Source organism: Lepidochelys kempii, chromosome 1 (genome assembly GCF_965140285.1).
Source record: "Lepidochelys kempii isolate rLepKem1 chromosome 1, rLepKem1.hap1, whole genome shotgun sequence".
Classification (NCBI taxonomy): Eukaryota; Metazoa; Chordata; order Testudines; family Cheloniidae; genus Lepidochelys; species Lepidochelys kempii.
Genome location: NC_136380.1, coordinates 140615121 through 140631991, shown reverse-complemented (window position 1 = coordinate 140631991; position 16871 = coordinate 140615121). Strand labels below are relative to the sequence as shown.

The following is a 16871-nucleotide window of genomic DNA, read 5'->3' as shown; positions in this document are numbered from 1 at the left end:
GTCTAACTGCTTGCCATATTTGGGTCAGGAAGGAATTTTCCCCTGGGTCAGATTAGTAGACTCTGGGTTGTTGTTGTTTTTGCCTTCCTCTGCAGCATGGGATCGTGTGCAGATTTAAACAAATGTAAATGGTGGATTCTCTGTAACTTGGAGTTTTTAACCATGATTTGAGGACTTCAGTAACTCATCCACAGGATAGGGATCTATTACAGGAGTGGGTGGGTGAGGTTCTGTGGCCTGCAATGTGCAGGAGGTCAGACTTAGATGATCATGATGGTCCCTTCTGACCTTACAGTCTGAGTCTAAGTGACAACTAATCTTTTTAATAGCTGGTGGGATTAGTCTCCCCACCCCATAATAATTCCCAGACAAAAGCTTTGTTTAAGGAGAGAGTATATATCAATAATTCGAGGAGAAAATCCTTACTAGTAGTTCACCAAAGCAGCTATTAAAAGGCAGGAAAATCAAAGTTAAGGTTAAACTTCCAAGACTCAGGCTCAAAAAATGTAATTCAGAATGCATTTTAAAAATACATTTGGGAAGCACGAGACGATAATCCTGTATCCATTGCACTCCCTTCTTTAGACTCCCACTGCCTCCTGACCATAATGTGTTTGCTTGCCAACACTGCCATGCACAGGTGCCAACTTTCTGATTCCCCCGTGGGTGCTCTGCCCCTGCTTTGCCCCAGGCCTTGCCCCCACTCCACCCCTTTCCCTAAGGCCCCACCCTCCATCCACCTCTTCCCACCCCCGCTACACCTCTTTCCGTTCTGACACCAAGCGAGCCTCACCTTCACTCTGCCTCTTCCTGCCCCTCCACCCTCTCCTTCCCCCCGCAGCACTTCCTGTCTGCTACTGAACAGCTGATCAGCAGCAGGCAGGAGGTTCTGGGCGGGAGATGGGGAGGAGATGATCGGCAGGGCCAGCCAGTGGGTGCTGGGCACTCGCTATTTTTTTTCTGTGGGTGCTCCAGCCCCACAGCATCCATGGAATCGGCGCCTATGCTGCCATGCTAACATGCTAAATTCATCCCAACATCTCCAGTCACTGTCCTGCCTCGGGACAGTACCAGCTGCTGTTGCTTACCTGGTGCTTCATTCTGTCCAGGCACACCTCCTCCTATATATGTTATTGTGCACTCTGAATAGCTGCTGGAGACCGGACATGACTGCACTAACACGTACATTTCTTCACCACCAGCTAGCCTTAAAGGGGCAGCTACTTAGAAAACCTATGGTTCAATTCTGTCAGGAAACTTCCAACTCAGAAAGCTGTTGGCATGTATTGAAAACTCCCTCAACTAAGTTTGCTAGAACTTAAATAGAGCCCATTGTAAATTCTGTACCTGACTTCTAAGCAGAAACTGTTGCAGAAAATGCTGCTATGTGAGCAAAGAATGTTGTCTGTTAAAAAAGATGAAATCTGGTTCACTGTCTCTACTAAGTAGGAGAAATAACAGCAACCCATCTTCCAATCTGAGTCTATGAGGCCTCCAGCCCCTAGTTTCTTTCTGGAATATTCTTTCCTCTACCTCCCTCTGTTCCCAGTGGTCAAGGTTATATTAACAAATCAAAGGGAGGTGGATTTAGACTGCTTTGCTGTCAGAATAGATCACCTTCTCTTAACTTACATATAGTTTGTCATATTTCATGTGACATACTATGACATTCACCCAAGTCCACGCTGCTTTTTGTTAAGTGCCAGAGTGTGGCTGACCCTAACGTGCACACCTAGGGGTCTAAAAGGGAGTGAGACCAGTCCTGACATACAGCTTCCTCATATCATGGTTTAAGGAATGGGTTGTGCGTTAGTTACTTCATGCCCCTTTCAGTCAAACAAGTGGTGGAGATGGGTAGGATGCCATTCCATTGATGTGCCAGCCAATGGAGCTGAGCTGACGTGAAGAGGGAAATAACCTGCATCAAAGACTGCAATAAATCACTTCTACCCTGGAGGAAGTGGGTGACCAGCAAAGTCTTGGGCTCATCCTGGAGTGCTGTAGCTACACCCCATCACCATCCTCAGGACATTGACCTGAGGTTAAGCCTAGATCTAAATTTATTATTACTGACCTCCAAAAGTTGACCTTGTGACTGTGCTATCCTGACATGTTTTCCTCTTTATCTAACCCAGGAAGCCTCTCTGCTCTTCTAAAATCAAAATGGGGCCCAATGAAAGAACCCACAATAAAATTTTACACCAAGCAGATTCTGGAAGGGCTTAAATATCTCCATGAGAACCTGATTGTACATAGAGATATAAAGGTAAATTTTTTCCAAGTGTTGTATTGTGTACAGTAGAGGTGGGGCCGGGGGGGGGGGGGGGGGATTCATTTCAGTACCTCTTGCAAGATAGTTAATTTTGTTATAAACAGAAGTAGTACTTTTGGTAGGAAGGAGCTTTTAAAAAAACAACAACAAAAACCACCATTGCCCCTGGCAGTTTCCTTTGTAAAAAGTGTTATCTTTGTTATCAATCTTGCTGGAATCTTGTTGTCAGCATGTTGGAATCTGTTTACATCTATCTGCCTCTTTCTTGTCTCCAGGGAGATAATGTTCTGGTGAACACATATAGTGGGGTGGTAAAAATTTCTGATTTTGGGACTTCCAAGAGGCTCGCAGGGATCAATCCATGTACTGAGACATTTACAGGTAAGAGGAACTGAACAAATTTCTTAATAGTCTCCCCTTTGTGGTGGTGGTTTGATGCTGTAGTTAATATTCTTATTTAGGATTCAGTTTTGGATTCCTCACAGATCCAAAGGTCCTGTTGAAGCCACCAAGAGCTTTGGGGCCACAAAGAAAGAAGGGACTTCTGCTTTGAAGAAAACAAAGAAAGTAAATTGGTGTAGGTCACATGTAAGGATAGGCTTTTTTCTTTTCTTTTTTTTTAAAATAACTTATTTAAACCTTCTAATTTAAAATCTTTGACCAAAAATGTCTTTGAAAAGTTTTATTGCAAAACTTTAAACTCCCACATCTCACAAAATACCACAAATTGCATCATAAGAATCAGTGAGAACCTACTTTTGACTGACAAAGCTTTCAAAACTTTTTTTTGTAGTTGGATCCACTAAAGATGTTTTCCCTATAGTCAGTTAAGTGTGCTGTGTGTTTAAACAATAAAATAGTGTTGTGTCAATAACAAATAGTTAAAATGTGAACTAGAGTTGGGCCTACATAATTTTATGTATGTCATCCTTTGTAAGAAAACCAGAGGAATTACATAACCACTGCCAGATTGAGATGATGGAAAAGCTATTTTATCACTGTGAATGAACACACCCTTTAGAAGCTGGAAGCTGTTTTCTGTCTTCACCATCTATGACCAATCATGATGTCTGTGTAACTTTTTCCAAACTTAAAAAGATTGCTGCCATTTTGCAGGCCAGTAGCTAATCTGTGCTGTGATTTTTAGAAAACAGATGATAGCTCTAAAGATGATAAAATATTATCCTTCCAGTTTTTCGCTGTTCAGACTGAGCAAAAAATTGAGTAATTATGTAAGCATATTTTCCCTTTCCAGTCCATAGCTTCTTTGAAAACAGCAAGTTTTCCTTCCTTCTTGACTTTGCAAGCTTTTACTTCCTTTCTTGTGTAAGAATTCTTTTTGCTTTATGCAAATCAGAATCTGGCTAAAACCAACCAGCCTCGTATTTCCAAACAATGTGAGCTCTTTTTTATTGACCATAACAAACAATGGGTCAGCCAGTTTTTCTGTGTTTTATAATTAACTTTTCAAACTAAAGTATTTATTTGATATTAAAACATAGTTTAGGAAAGTATGCATTCATGAATTGCCAAATGAATAAGAGGGATTTTTAACCAAAATTTACTAGTTTTAGTTAAATACTGAAAGAGAAATTAAATCTGTAGAAATAAAGACCAGTACTATTTCATGTAAAAATTGAAATACTTGAAAGAAAAGTTGTAGTTGCTTTAGATATTACAACTACATTCAGTATCTTAGGGGACCATATAGTATTAAGTTTATGAATGGCTTATGTATCACTTTGGGCCAGTGATTGTGTGCAACTCTGAGGAGGGGGAGAGTTACCACAGCTCCTCCAGGAACCAAAAACAGTGAGGGGGTGATTAAAGTAAATCACTTAAGTTGTAAACACCTCCAGAGAGGTACCACCCCCAGAGAGGCTTACATATACTGATTCAAGGTGCGTTTTCCAGTTGCCAACAGACTAAGAAAGGGCTTTTGGTATACAAAGGTTGAGTTGAGCCTTTTTTGATTCAGCAAATGGACCCTTGTGGAAGGGTTGGAATGAATTTGGCTTACTAGGGCCCTATAAGACTGAGGATTGACCTCTGGTGTGTTTTAGCATGCATATAGGAACTTCTATTGACTTCTGTGTATTTTTTCTGTAATGCTTTTACCTTAAGGATAAATGTATTTTGCTTTGTGAAGGCTGGTTGGTAACCTGTAGACACTGTTGTAGCCCTTGGGGAAAGGTTAATGACAGGTGCTGAACCCCAGTCATCCCTCTTGGGGAAATTACAGTGAGGTTCAGAGGGACTGAAAGCCTAAGCCCCTGGTCTGGAGGGACAGAGATGTGGGTCTCTGCCCCAGAGAGGTGACAGCTGGGAGCCTGAAACCTTAAAAAAATGATAATTTTAACAGTAATAGTCACTAGGACCAGATGGTATTCACCCAAGATTTCTGAAGGAACTCAAATATGAAATTGCAGAACTAAAAACTGTGGAATGTAACCTATCACTTAAATCAACTTCTCCAACAGATGACTGGAGGATAGTTAATGTGATGCCAATTTTTAAAAAAAAGATCCAGAGGCGACCCTGGCAATTACAGGTTGGTAGGCCTAACTTCAGTACCAGGAAATTTGCTTAAAACTACCATAAAGAACAGAATTATCAGAAACATAGATGAACGTGATTTGTAGGGGAAGAGTCAACACAGCTTTTGTAAAGAAAAATTATGCTTCACCAATATATTAGAATTCTTTATGGGGTCAACAAATATGAACAAGAGTGATCCAGTGGATATAGTGTACTTGGACTTTCAGAAAGCCTTTTTCAAGGTTCCTCAGCAAAGGCTCTTAAGCAAAGTAAGCAGTCATGGGATAAGAGGGAAGATCTCTCGCAGATCAGTAACTGGTTAAAAGGCAAGAAACCAAGGGTAGGAATAAATGGTCATTTTTCAGAATGGAAAGAGGTAAATAGTGGTGTCCCTCAGGAATCTGTATGGGGACTGGTGCTGTTCAACATATTCATAAATTATTTGGAAAAGGGAAAACAGCGAGGTGGCAAAATTTACAGATGGTACAAAATAACTCAAGATAGTTAAGTCCAAAGCAGACTATAAAGTTACAAAGGGATGACAACAAAATGGCAGATGAAATTCAATGTTGTTAAATGCAAAGTAAGGCACACTGAAAAACATAAATCCCAAGTATACATACAAAATGATGGGGTCTAAATTAGCTGTTACCACTTGAGAAAGAGATCTTTGTGCCATCTTGCATAGCTCTTTGAAATCATCTGCTGAATGTGCAAAAACACTAACAGAATGTTAGGAACCATTAGGAAAGGGATAGATAATAAGACAGTAAATATAATGCCACTATATAAAGCCATAGTACGCCCACACCTTGAATACTGCATGGAGTTCTAGTTACCTCATCTCAAAAAAGATATTAGAAATGAAAAAGGTATAGAGAAGGGCAACAAAAATGTTTAAGGGTGTGGAACAGCTTCCATATGAGGAGAGATTAAAAAGACTGGGACTGTCCAGCTTGGAAAAGAGATGATTAAGGGGGGATGTGATAGAGGTCTGTAAAATCATGAATGGTGTGGAGAAAGTGAATAAGGAAGTGTTATTTTATCTCTTCACATAACACAATAACCAGGGGTCACCCAATGAAATTAGTAGGGAGCAGGTTTAAAGCAAGCAAAAGGAAGTACTTCTTCATGCAACACAGTCAACCTGTGGAACTCCTTGCCAGGGGATGTTGTGAAGGCCAAAAGTATAACTGGATTAAAAAAAGAATAATATAATTTCATGGTGGATAGGTCCATCACTGCTGTTAGCCAAGATGGTCAGGAGTACAACCTGTGCTGTGGGTGTCCTTAAGCCTCGGGCAGCCAGATGCTGGACGACAGAGATCACTTGATAATTTCCCTATTCTGTTCATTCCCTTTGAAGCATCTGGCATTGGCCACTGTCAGAAAACAGGACATTGGGCTAGAAGGACCACTGGTCTGACCCAGTATCTCATTCTTATGTTCTTAGGTAAGTGGGTGCCCTCTAAGAAGACCAGGATCGGGGTCAAAGGTGCAGTTAACCCTGAAACTGTGACAGTTTCCACAAATATAATTTCTCTTCCAATAAAGACCAGTTTTATTTGATTTAAAAATTGAAGTATTTGAAAGGGAAAAAATCTCACCACTTAACATTTAAAAAGTGGCAAAGTAAAATTAAAGGGCAAGTTATAGTCATAGCATTTTGAAAAATCATCAATCTTGATACCTAATAAAATGCTTTATTTATGTGAAATTAAAATAATATTTGTCAATTTACATAGATCTGAGATTGCCCATTTTGGGAAACATGAAATGAACTATCTCTTTAGCTCATAGACATGAAAACATGAAATACAAATGTACAGTACATTTTTGAGTAGAGTTTGGTTGAATAATTTCTTTAACAAATATCACCATATTTTTCCAAATAGATTATTCAATAAACAGTTTTTATTATTCACATAGCTTTTGAGGCTGGATAAATAACAAAAATATATCTATACAATTTTCATTAAATATTGGAAATAGAATACTTGCAATTGTTACTTGTAAGTATTTGAGTGGTTCTGTGCTGTTGTATAAAATAATGAGAACTGAACAGCATGCTGCACATGGGAACCATATGAAATAGGCGCATTTTAATACAGTCTTAAAGGAACTACCAAATGACAGCATAAGAACAGTTGCCATATTGTGACAAGAGCAGGTAAAAATTTCATCTTGTTTCTGCATTCATCCCCTCCTACATTTTTTCAGGGCTTTTTGTGGATATATTTTACCTGCATGTAATTGTAGTAGTCTCCACTGGATATGCTCTTACTAACACAGGCTAGTATCCCTCAATTTGTCTTCAACTGGAGCAAATCTACATTAGGCCCCTTACATCCTCGTTTTATTTCCTGTCATGGAATCTCCAACCGTTTGACCATCTCAACATGTTCATTTCCATGGTGGAAAGCATGCTGATTTCCTTTCTTGTGGCTGGCCAAGTCACTGATCCATTAAGTTCCATCAAATTACAGTTTTATACACTCTACCTTTTATTGGCATCATTTTGTCACAGAGAACTGGAGTCAGGTCCCGCTATTTGTACCCACCCAACTTCAGTACGATGCCAGGCTTCTCTCGGGGGCACCACTGTCGGCAACCATTGATCCTAGAAATTTAAATACTTCTGCTTTTCTAAGCTCGCAGCCAGTGGTATGCTTTATGTTGAGTCCTCCTCCCTCATAGCCTTGGTCCTACCAACGTTCACTCTATGTGCAGTCTGTTTAAAAATATGTTTCCACTGTTCATAGTTGGCTTGCAGGGGCTCTCAGTTTTCCACATGTATCACTAAGTCATCAGTGAACAGCATGTTCTAAGGTGGCTCCCTTCATGTATTCTCACTTATTGCATTTGTGACCATCACAAATAAAACGGGACTCAGCACTGACCCATGATGCAGGCCAATATTTATCGGAAGTTCTCTACTGTAGTCCCATTTAATTTTGACTGTGGTAGTCCCTCCATCATCCATATCCTGGATAAAAGGAATGTATCCTTCTGGCAGACCTCTCCATCACAAACTCCACTGAACTAGTTCTCTTGAACATGACCCCATGCCTTATCCGGGTCCACAAAGACCATAGCTACTTGCCATCTCTCTTCCATGAACTTTTCCTTCTCCTAGGTGAGCTGCCTGCTGAGGCTTGTCAGCCTTAGCAGACAGCACACCTAGGAGAAGGAACACTCCAATTTCAAACCAAATGTTCTGGCCCAGCAAGACTGATTTTGAGGCAGTCTTTATTCAACTTGATGTCGTCATCATGGGGCTTAAGTGGCATTTTATGGAGGTAACTGTGCCATCAGCTACCCCATCATACCCTGCTGAGAGGGTGGTCTGTGACTGCTTACTGATTATTTGCAGCTGCTTACTGATTATTTGCAGGATGATCCCCTATCTGCCCTCTGGGGGTGCACGTGGTGGGAGTTGGCCATTCCTACACAAATTTTACAAGATTCCTGAAAAGAAATTTCCTTGAAAGTAAAAATGTCATAAAGATGTTGGCTACATTATTTTTTTTGAATGGCAACTTTTCCATATGCTTTTTATGGACAAGAGTCCAAGGAAGCAATTCACGTGCAGAAATATTCTGAAATCTGTGTTGTATTGCAAACTGTGTAAAAATTATAAGCTGTCACTTTAAATCATAAAGCCTTTCCTGATTCTGCTTGCAGGCTAGGATCGTGCAATCTGGGTCCTTCAGCAATCAGTATGATAAGAGCCAGCCTAGAGCCAGGTGAATTGTGCCCTTTTGGCTTAGGAAGCAACCTGATTTCTATCTCTGATTTTGGTTCTTTGTGTTAAGGTTCTGGATTTTTAAGTCAGAGTGTTACTTACAACTTTCCAGAAAGAGTATGTTAGGCTTTTCTCTAACTTCTCTGTTTGTAAGCTGTGAACCTAATAAAATCCTTCAAGCACCCAAGTGCATGTGCAGAGTTCTTCTACTGTGAATGGAGAGTTATTTATGTACTGACTGAAAATCCATTAAACATTATAGAGCAACTTTACAGTATATAAGAGGGTACAAAGTGCATTTGACTTGATGGCCTAGTAAAAGATTACAATAACTGTTCCAGACAAACTTATTGCATGTTTTACTACTTTCTTCAACAATATTATAATTTTTAGCCTCAGTCTTGTAATCAGATCTGTACAAATAGATTGATGGCCATGGGACTCTGTACAGGCATGCAGATCTGTCCATGCAGATCAGATTGCAAGATCCGGGCCTTATTTTATTAACAGGTAGAATTGTAAACACTTGTGTGCTTTAGCACTGCAATTCAGTATTCCAAGAATACCATTTTTGTTGTGTTATTCTTGTACTGATTGCTTGCTGATTTTGTTGTAATACTAATCAGCTAAAAAATGCAAAACCTAAGTGCTATCTAAAACCAAAAAACCCATATACAAACTGCATTTTATACTAAAACACTTCAGCTTTTGCAATCAACATATAATTGAATTTCTTTCATGAAGGTAAACCTTTTCATTTAAAAATGTTGTGACTTTTAAAAATTTTCATTTACATTTCCCAAGGTTTTAGTTTTTCACCCTTTTCTTATTATGTTGTTACTTTCTTTTTGACTGCCCCCGCCACTAGCATAACTCCGATGTGTGGTGTTTAGGCATTTGTTTCTAGTGGTATTATGAGACTTTTATGTTTTAAATGATTTATGTTGTTTTGCACCTATAAACAAACTGATCTTTTGATTAAGTATAACTTCCTGGAATATATAATTATTACAAAAATCTCTGAGATGGGTAGCTATTTGAGTATGGTAAGTAAGCTGATGATGCCTTTTTTTTTTTAATTATTGGTATTATATAATTTTGTAAACCTATTTCTTAACTAACTAATCCAAAATTAATTTATTAACGTTCCAGGCAAAGCCTTTTCACTGTTGACACTAGCATCTCTTGTAGCCCAGAGGAAACTGTATAATATGTGTTCCTCTTTCATGAGAGTTTATAGAGCTCTTCATATGTTTTGTACATGTAATATTACAAGTCTGTTAAGCCTATATCTTACTCAATAACTTTTGATGATTTACAGTTACTAAGACCCCTCACTGAGTTCTGCTTCCTCAATTTATTTCTGCTTGAGCAGCCAACTACACTTATGAAGTTAGTTATGAAGTTAGGGAAGTTTAGCTTTCAGACTTCTTTTTCCTTGAAGCAATGAGAATGTGCCTGTACTGTATTATGGACCTGGAAACTGAAAATGACACTCTTCCATAGTGGCGAAGAAAACATACCACCCTAAAAAAAATCTTTCTTTGCATTAATTTATATCTGATAACAGAAGCATTCTTTAAAGTGTATGAAACTACATCTTATCATCATCAGTAATCATCAAACACATGTGCAGCCCAGCCCAGTCCCCCCCTCTGGATGGAACTCAGTCCATTATGATTGCATCCATCTGCTGAATGCCACGTGCTTCCTAAGTGCCCTGGGTCTTGATAGTGACTGGTCACTGTTCCTAACTTAGGGTCTTTCACATGCACTCTCAGGTGCCGAACCAGTGTCTGATCCTCCTTGGGCAGCAGGACCTTTCAATTAACTGCCCAGACCCTAGAACCAGCATCACAGCCCTCCCAAGCACTCCATTGCTTAGACATGTTTCCCCTGGCTGTGCGAGCTCTGATTTCCTAGTTAATCCCTTTAGGGACAATGTGGCAGTAAAGCAATGAATACAGGTTTAGCAAACGAATTTCTTAACCAAAGTTACATTTACTCTTAACAAAGCACAACACAGTTACAGATCCATGGAAAACAACAAAACCCTAAACATAACTCCCTGGTCTGATCTCACCCCATCTGAAAGCTCTAGTTCTGGTCAGTATCCTTTGGCAAGGCAAGCCTGCCCCCCCACCCCCCCGCCTTTTCTTCCTCTCTCCAGCACAGCCTTCTGGTGTTGGATGGCCCCCTTCTTCAGAGAAGCAGCCTCCATAAATAAAGTCTCCCGTCTTTAGTCAGATGGTCAGGCAGAGAAATTGCATGCTCTCCCAGCTAGGTTTCTGTGTATGAAGTCCATTCAAAGTCACAGGTCCTGCTAGTAGAAAACCAATTGCTCCAGCAGGGAAGAGTCATTCCATGTTAATGGTCCTTGATGGCTCTCTCATTATTAGCCTCTTCAAGGTGTCGGACCCTCTAACATGAGCACACAGCATCTACAAGACACTTCCTTTGTCAAGATTTCATCACTACCTGGATGTCTGAACCCGCCATGGAGAATACAATACAGACCAAACGTCACAGTGAAGGTTACAGTCACTGGTATTCTCAAAACAAATGGGAATCCCCAAAAATGTGGAGTTCACAATTTGATGCAGACATTCACCCAGTTTGTGTCACACTTCTGACACTTGCCTCCACGAGGCTGTTTCTTTTGCTTTCTTTTACTCCGGCCCTGATATTTCATTTGTAATCTAGGACACTTTTTTCCTCTTTCCGGGAGCTTTATCTCTTTTCCAGATCTCATCTCTCTAGCCCTACCTCTTTCCATCTCGCTCCCTCTTCAAGATTTCTCATTCAGCTCCTGATCCTCTTCTACTAGGCCTCACCCTCTCTCCATGGACTAGCTCATTTCGTTATTGCTGATGTTCGTCTGCTCTGTATTCCCACCAGAGGCTGTGAATACAGCAAAAAAGTATTCCCTCAAAGAAAACCTGTCAACTAGTTGGCTGCTCTCTCTTTTTATTCACATATCTTTCCAATTCATCATTTGCAGAAATGGAGGTAGGTTTAGCTTAAATAAGGCAAGGGAGAGCTTTCAGATTGTACAGTAAATATATTTTCTCCCACCTGAAGTCCTTCATGTGAGGGGAAGAACTAAGAGTTTGTATAGAAAAGACCTGGGAAAATACAATCTTATGACTTAGTGTTGGTGGTGGAGTTTGACTTAGAGGGCTCACCTTTCACTCCTACAAGCCGCGTCTGAAGTGACAACCTGCAAGGGATTTAATGATATGGTGTATTGGTTTGATTGATAAGAAAAACAAATATGTGACTTGTGTTCTTCCTTTTTTGTCTTTTATTCAGGTACTTTGCAGTATATGGCTCCAGAGATTATAGATAAGGGGCCTAGAGGACATGGGGCACCAGCTGATATCTGGTCACTGGGTTGTACTATCATTGAAATGGCAACAGGAAAACCTCCATTTCATGAGCTGGGGGAGCCGCAAGCAGCAATGTTTAAAGTAAGAATTGTTTTATTTGCTGGATGGTTTGTGAACCTTGAAATAGTACCTGTTAATTAAATTTTCATATAGTTAATATTTACAAGTTAAACATTCTGGGCAATTTAATCTACACTGACATTGTAATTACCTGCCTTTATTGTTATATGAGTTGCTCTGCACTGGGTCAACTTCCAAACTGTGATCTCCTTGTACATGTGAATGATCCCATTTGCTTCAAGATGCATCACTCAGGGAAGTGCTGTTTCCATTGGGCAGGAAACAGGTCAGGACTCAATGTGCTGAGAAATGAGTGAGGATTTCTGAAAATTGCTCTTCCTGATCCCACCTTTCACTCCCCATGTTCCTCCAATCCTCTCGTCATCACCCTTTTCTACTCTTCACTCTATGCCTTCTTTCTTGGCACTGCAGAGAGTCCTGCAATTATTACCTGACAAATGCTCTCTCTGCTCCTTCAGATCTGTCCTTAAAAGCCTCCCTTCCAGAAAATCTATCTTGTCTTTCTAATGCTCCCATCCTGTTGGATGCCAAGAACCACCTGGGAGATACTGAGCACTTTCAGCTCCTAGTAATTTCCATGGGAGTTGAGGGTGTGCTGCCCCTCACAGCATCATTCCCTTAGATTGCAGGGTCTTTGGACTAGGGATGTGTCTTGCTCTGTTTGGTAAAGTGATGCACACACTGGTGGTGCTATATGCCTGGTCAGGAATAAAGAGACATAGAAAAGTGCTTTTAACTAACTTCTAAAATAAACTTTTATATCAGATCTATTTTTGTTCACTTTTTGTTCTGAATGCCAGTTACGGCACTTTCCAAGATGTGTATGATCTAAGTAATAAGATAGGAGGGCTGTGAGTCAGGAATCTATTCCTGGCTCTGCCACTGGCTTCCTGGAACAAGACACTTAACTTCTCATTATGCCTCGGTTTCCCCACCCATGCATTAAGGGAAATATCATCCACCTAACCAGGTAAAGCATGGCTTAATTCATTAATATTTGTAAAGTGCTTTGTGACCTTTTGGTAAATGTCACTGTGCAAATAGTGTTATAATTATCACTAGAGCTGTCACAATAAAATCAAATATCAACCATTAGAGACGGTAAATTAGGCTCCAGTCCAGCAAAGCACTTAAGCACATGCATCATTTTAAGCACGAGTAGTCCCATTGAGCTCAAAAGAAAAAGAAATGGAAGAGTGAGGAATTTATAATAGTCTTTTGGTTACATAGTTTGGTTTATTAAATTGTCTGATTGATCCATGAACAGCAAAAGCGATTTCCATGTCATTGTAAATGTCCCTTGTGGTCAGTTTCTGTTAGCAGACACCTTTTCTAGTCTCTGGCCCTTTGTAGGACTGTTCTCTGCATGAGAAGGGAGATGTATCTTTTCTTTAAGACGTGCTTTTGAGCTGTTAAAATATGGAACAATATTTTCAAAGTTCTGGATGCCCTGGTGGGCTTTGCACAAGTTCACAGAATGACTAGTGTGGGAGGCAAGCAGGGCCTTGCATGTTCCCTGATTTGCAATTGTGGAGTTTGCACAGATTTTGCCTTTTGCCACAAAATGGTATTCCTGAATCTCCTTTAATATTTAATGTTCCTTTATTTTTTTTAAGTTAAGTTTCTTGCCCTTCTGTTTGTGACCACAACCTTGGAAAAATGAACAGGGCATAAGCTAATTGCTGTCTGAGTTGGCCAAGAGTCTGAAACGGTAACTGTGAGAGGTGTAAACTGTCCCTTTCATCTCACTCAGGGCCCCGTGCACACCATGATTCTTTGGCCATGGAATTTGGCATTTTTCAAAGAATACCACCTAATTTAGCATTTTAATAATTCATTACAATATTTTATTGCATGCGTATCTTTTGTTTTCCGTCTCCCTCCCCACTGGGACCTGACTGCAGTTATGTCTTGCTTGGCATCTTTCCCCAAAAGGGGAACAAACCAATAGGACTATGGTGCATGGTCTCCTTGCTGTTCTGTGGCACCAGTCAGGAAGAGGGTCAGATTCCAGTGTGCAGCCAGGAAGCTGGCAGCGCAGGCTAGGTAGATGGGCGGCCTAAGAGAAAAAAACAGCAAGTAGCCCAGGTCTGGAGAGCTGAGAAGATGAACCCCGGAAGCTGAGGCTGGAGAAGGGGAAGCTGGGGCAGGAGCTGGGGCAGGAGAAGAGGATTCTGATTTGAACTGCATAGGCAGCATTGTAACTGCTAAGGCCTATAGAGCTGGGCCGTCCGGAGAACACCGTGAAAAAGCCCATCGTTGGTCCAGCAGTAATCGTTGCTGAAAGTAATCATTGACCAATCGTACATCACGGAGTGTTTTCACCTGTGAGTCAGAGTTGTGTGTATGTTTGGGGGTGGGAGGGATGGGAACAAAGGGTATTTCATGGAGGTACAATAACCTAACATTGCCACAGAATGTAGGGGTGCTTACTGCCAACTTTGGTTCCATAGTGCTGTGGAGAACACAGGGCCCTGGAGACAGGGGAGTATCTAGCTGTATAATAGTACTGATGAAGCTCCCATGTGGCTCTAGAAGAGTTTGAGTAAGGTTGGCTGAATGATTTGGGGAGATATATTCAGACTTGAACTAGCCACCACTAGGCTTCACTGAACAGTGGTGTATTTTGGCTTGGTAAAGTGATCTGTGATATAGTGGTATAGTGATCTGGTGACATCTGTGCCATAATGTGGTCTGCTTGTTTTACTGCCCCAGAGGAAGCTGCATTGTGAGAGCCCATTCCTAGAATGCATGTAGCAGGAGAGGGTCAAGGGTTGATGGGTCAAGAAGAATCCCACAATGTGAGGATCCGTTATCAGAGCACAGGAGAGAAATGCTTCCCCATGCAGTTGGCTTCTTTTGCCATCTGTGCTGCCCGGGAATGTAAATTATACAAAGCTGACAGTAAGAGACAATAACTATTTATTACTTAGTAAAGCACTGTATTTGGTGTGCATGGTGCTTTACAAATCAAATAGAGATGGTCCCTCAGACAGGTTAATTGAAGTGCAGAGAGACCAGGTGGCCTGCTGGTCGCATAGTGAGTAGTAGCAGAGCTTAGAACAGCTATATGCCTATTAATTTGCTGCTTGGAATCTTACACTGCACAGGAAATATTAGGTCTGGCTTTTAAAGGCATAGTTTTGGATGTGCATGGAGACGTAGCTTGGAAGTGGTTAATGCATTGACATTTTATACCCTGCACTAAAATTCTAATACAGGCTCTGCTGTTCAGCATTTTGGCTTCAGCCTGTATTGCGAGTAGACCTTACTGGATCTCACAAAGCTAAATTGCTATTGTAAATGTATAATAGTGCCACAGTGCATTAATAGTTATCTAATGTGATTATTCAGACAACTCTTTATTTTAGCAAGCTGCTGCCACTTGTTTAACCACTTAGCTACTATCTGCCTTGTGGCCAGCATAATTTTCAGGCTTCTGGTACTTGGTCTCCAGAGTCTATTTTACATAAATATGTCGAGGCTGAAAAGAATAATTTTGCCAGATGTATACTGCATGTGCAGAATGTGTGGCACACATCTGGTGTAAAGGGTACACCTACACTGCAAAGAAACCCCCCTGCAGCAACGAGTATCAGAACTTGGGTCAGCTACTCTGATCTCCTGCCATGGGGCTAAAAACAGCAGTGTGGACGTTCAAACTCAGGCTTCAGACCTGGCGAGGGGGTTGAGGCTCAGTCTCAGGGTTCTGCCCTCGCCTGAACGTCCACACTGCTGTTTTTAGCCCCACTAGAGATTTGCTGCTGTGGGTTGCTTGGTTTGTGTGCATTGTAGACATACCCAAAAATAGTTATGTAAAATCAGCCCTGGGGATTAAAAATGGGTAGCTCAAGCTGATGCATGCAGAGGGCAATATCAAGTTACTATCCAGTGATGTTTTGAAATAAATTAAATATCTGTCCAATCACATGATCCAAATGTGGGATTACGTTAACCCTTTGAACATTGCGTAATTTCCAGTTGGCTGCCATTGAAGGGCTAAGAAAGACACGGGGTCTCAGCACTGGGTACAATGAGTGTATCTGGCAGCCGGGGACTGGGTGTTCGCCCTTTGTGCTGAGAGTGAGCACTGGGTAGTTTGGCATCTGCAAAGCGGGACAGGTCTGGGCACCAGACAGAGGGAATGGGCAATGAAGGGACTCAGCATTAGGGCTGGAAGTTGGTTTTGGTGTTTGGGGGGAAGTGTACTGAGGGGGTTCAGAGGGTACTGGGAGGGAGGCGCTGGCTGGCATATAGAATAGAAGGGCTTGGCGGTTAATAGTGTGGCTAGAGTCTGGAGCACTTGTGGTGAGTATGGTCAGGCCTAGGGGTTGCATGAGGCTTAGATAGTTGGACATGTCCATGTCTTGACATTTGAGTTGGGCTGGTGTAACCAGTTATGATACACATCTGCAGGGTTAAACATTTGCAGTAGAAATACAGCCAAATCCCCTACTGGCATAAATGGAGCCCCGTTGATGTTCCACTGACTTCAATGGACTTCTGCATTGCAGCTGTCAAACCCTCCATCTGCCGTCAATAGAGCTATGCCAGTTTACACCAAGTGAGGAGCTAGCTAATGGCCCTTTTGCAGCTGTTCATTTGAGGCCAAATAATTTTCTGTCCATATTTTACTTACAGGTTGGGATGTTTAAAATTCATCCTGAAATCCCAGAATCACTATCGGCTGAAGCAAGGGCCTTTATTTTGCTCTGCTTTGAACCTGATCCGAATAAGCGTGTCACAGCATCTGATTTACTCAAAGACCCCTTCTTAAAGCAGGTGAACAAGGGCAAGAAAAACAGAATTGCATTCAAGCCTTTAGGTAAGGAATTATCAGCCAAGT

The 16871-nt window shown here is 41.2% G+C and overlaps 1 protein-coding gene across 7 annotated transcripts in view; it reads left to right on the top strand.

Moving 5' to 3' along the window:
• Window positions 1-16871, top strand: part of MAP3K15 (mitogen-activated protein kinase kinase kinase 15) — a 137187-nt gene that overhangs the window by 99022 nt on the left and 21294 nt on the right. For all 7 annotated transcript variants that reach the window (XM_073356755.2, XM_073356736.2, XM_073356727.2 and 4 more), the window contains 4 exons: window positions 2136-2266; window positions 2548-2653; window positions 11868-12025; window positions 16667-16850. In XM_073356755.2, coding sequence (XP_073212856.1) covers window positions 2136-2266; window positions 2548-2653; window positions 11868-12025; window positions 16667-16850 — 579 coding nt within the window. The remainder of the gene's footprint in view (window positions 1-2135; window positions 2267-2547; window positions 2654-11867; window positions 12026-16666; window positions 16851-16871) is intronic.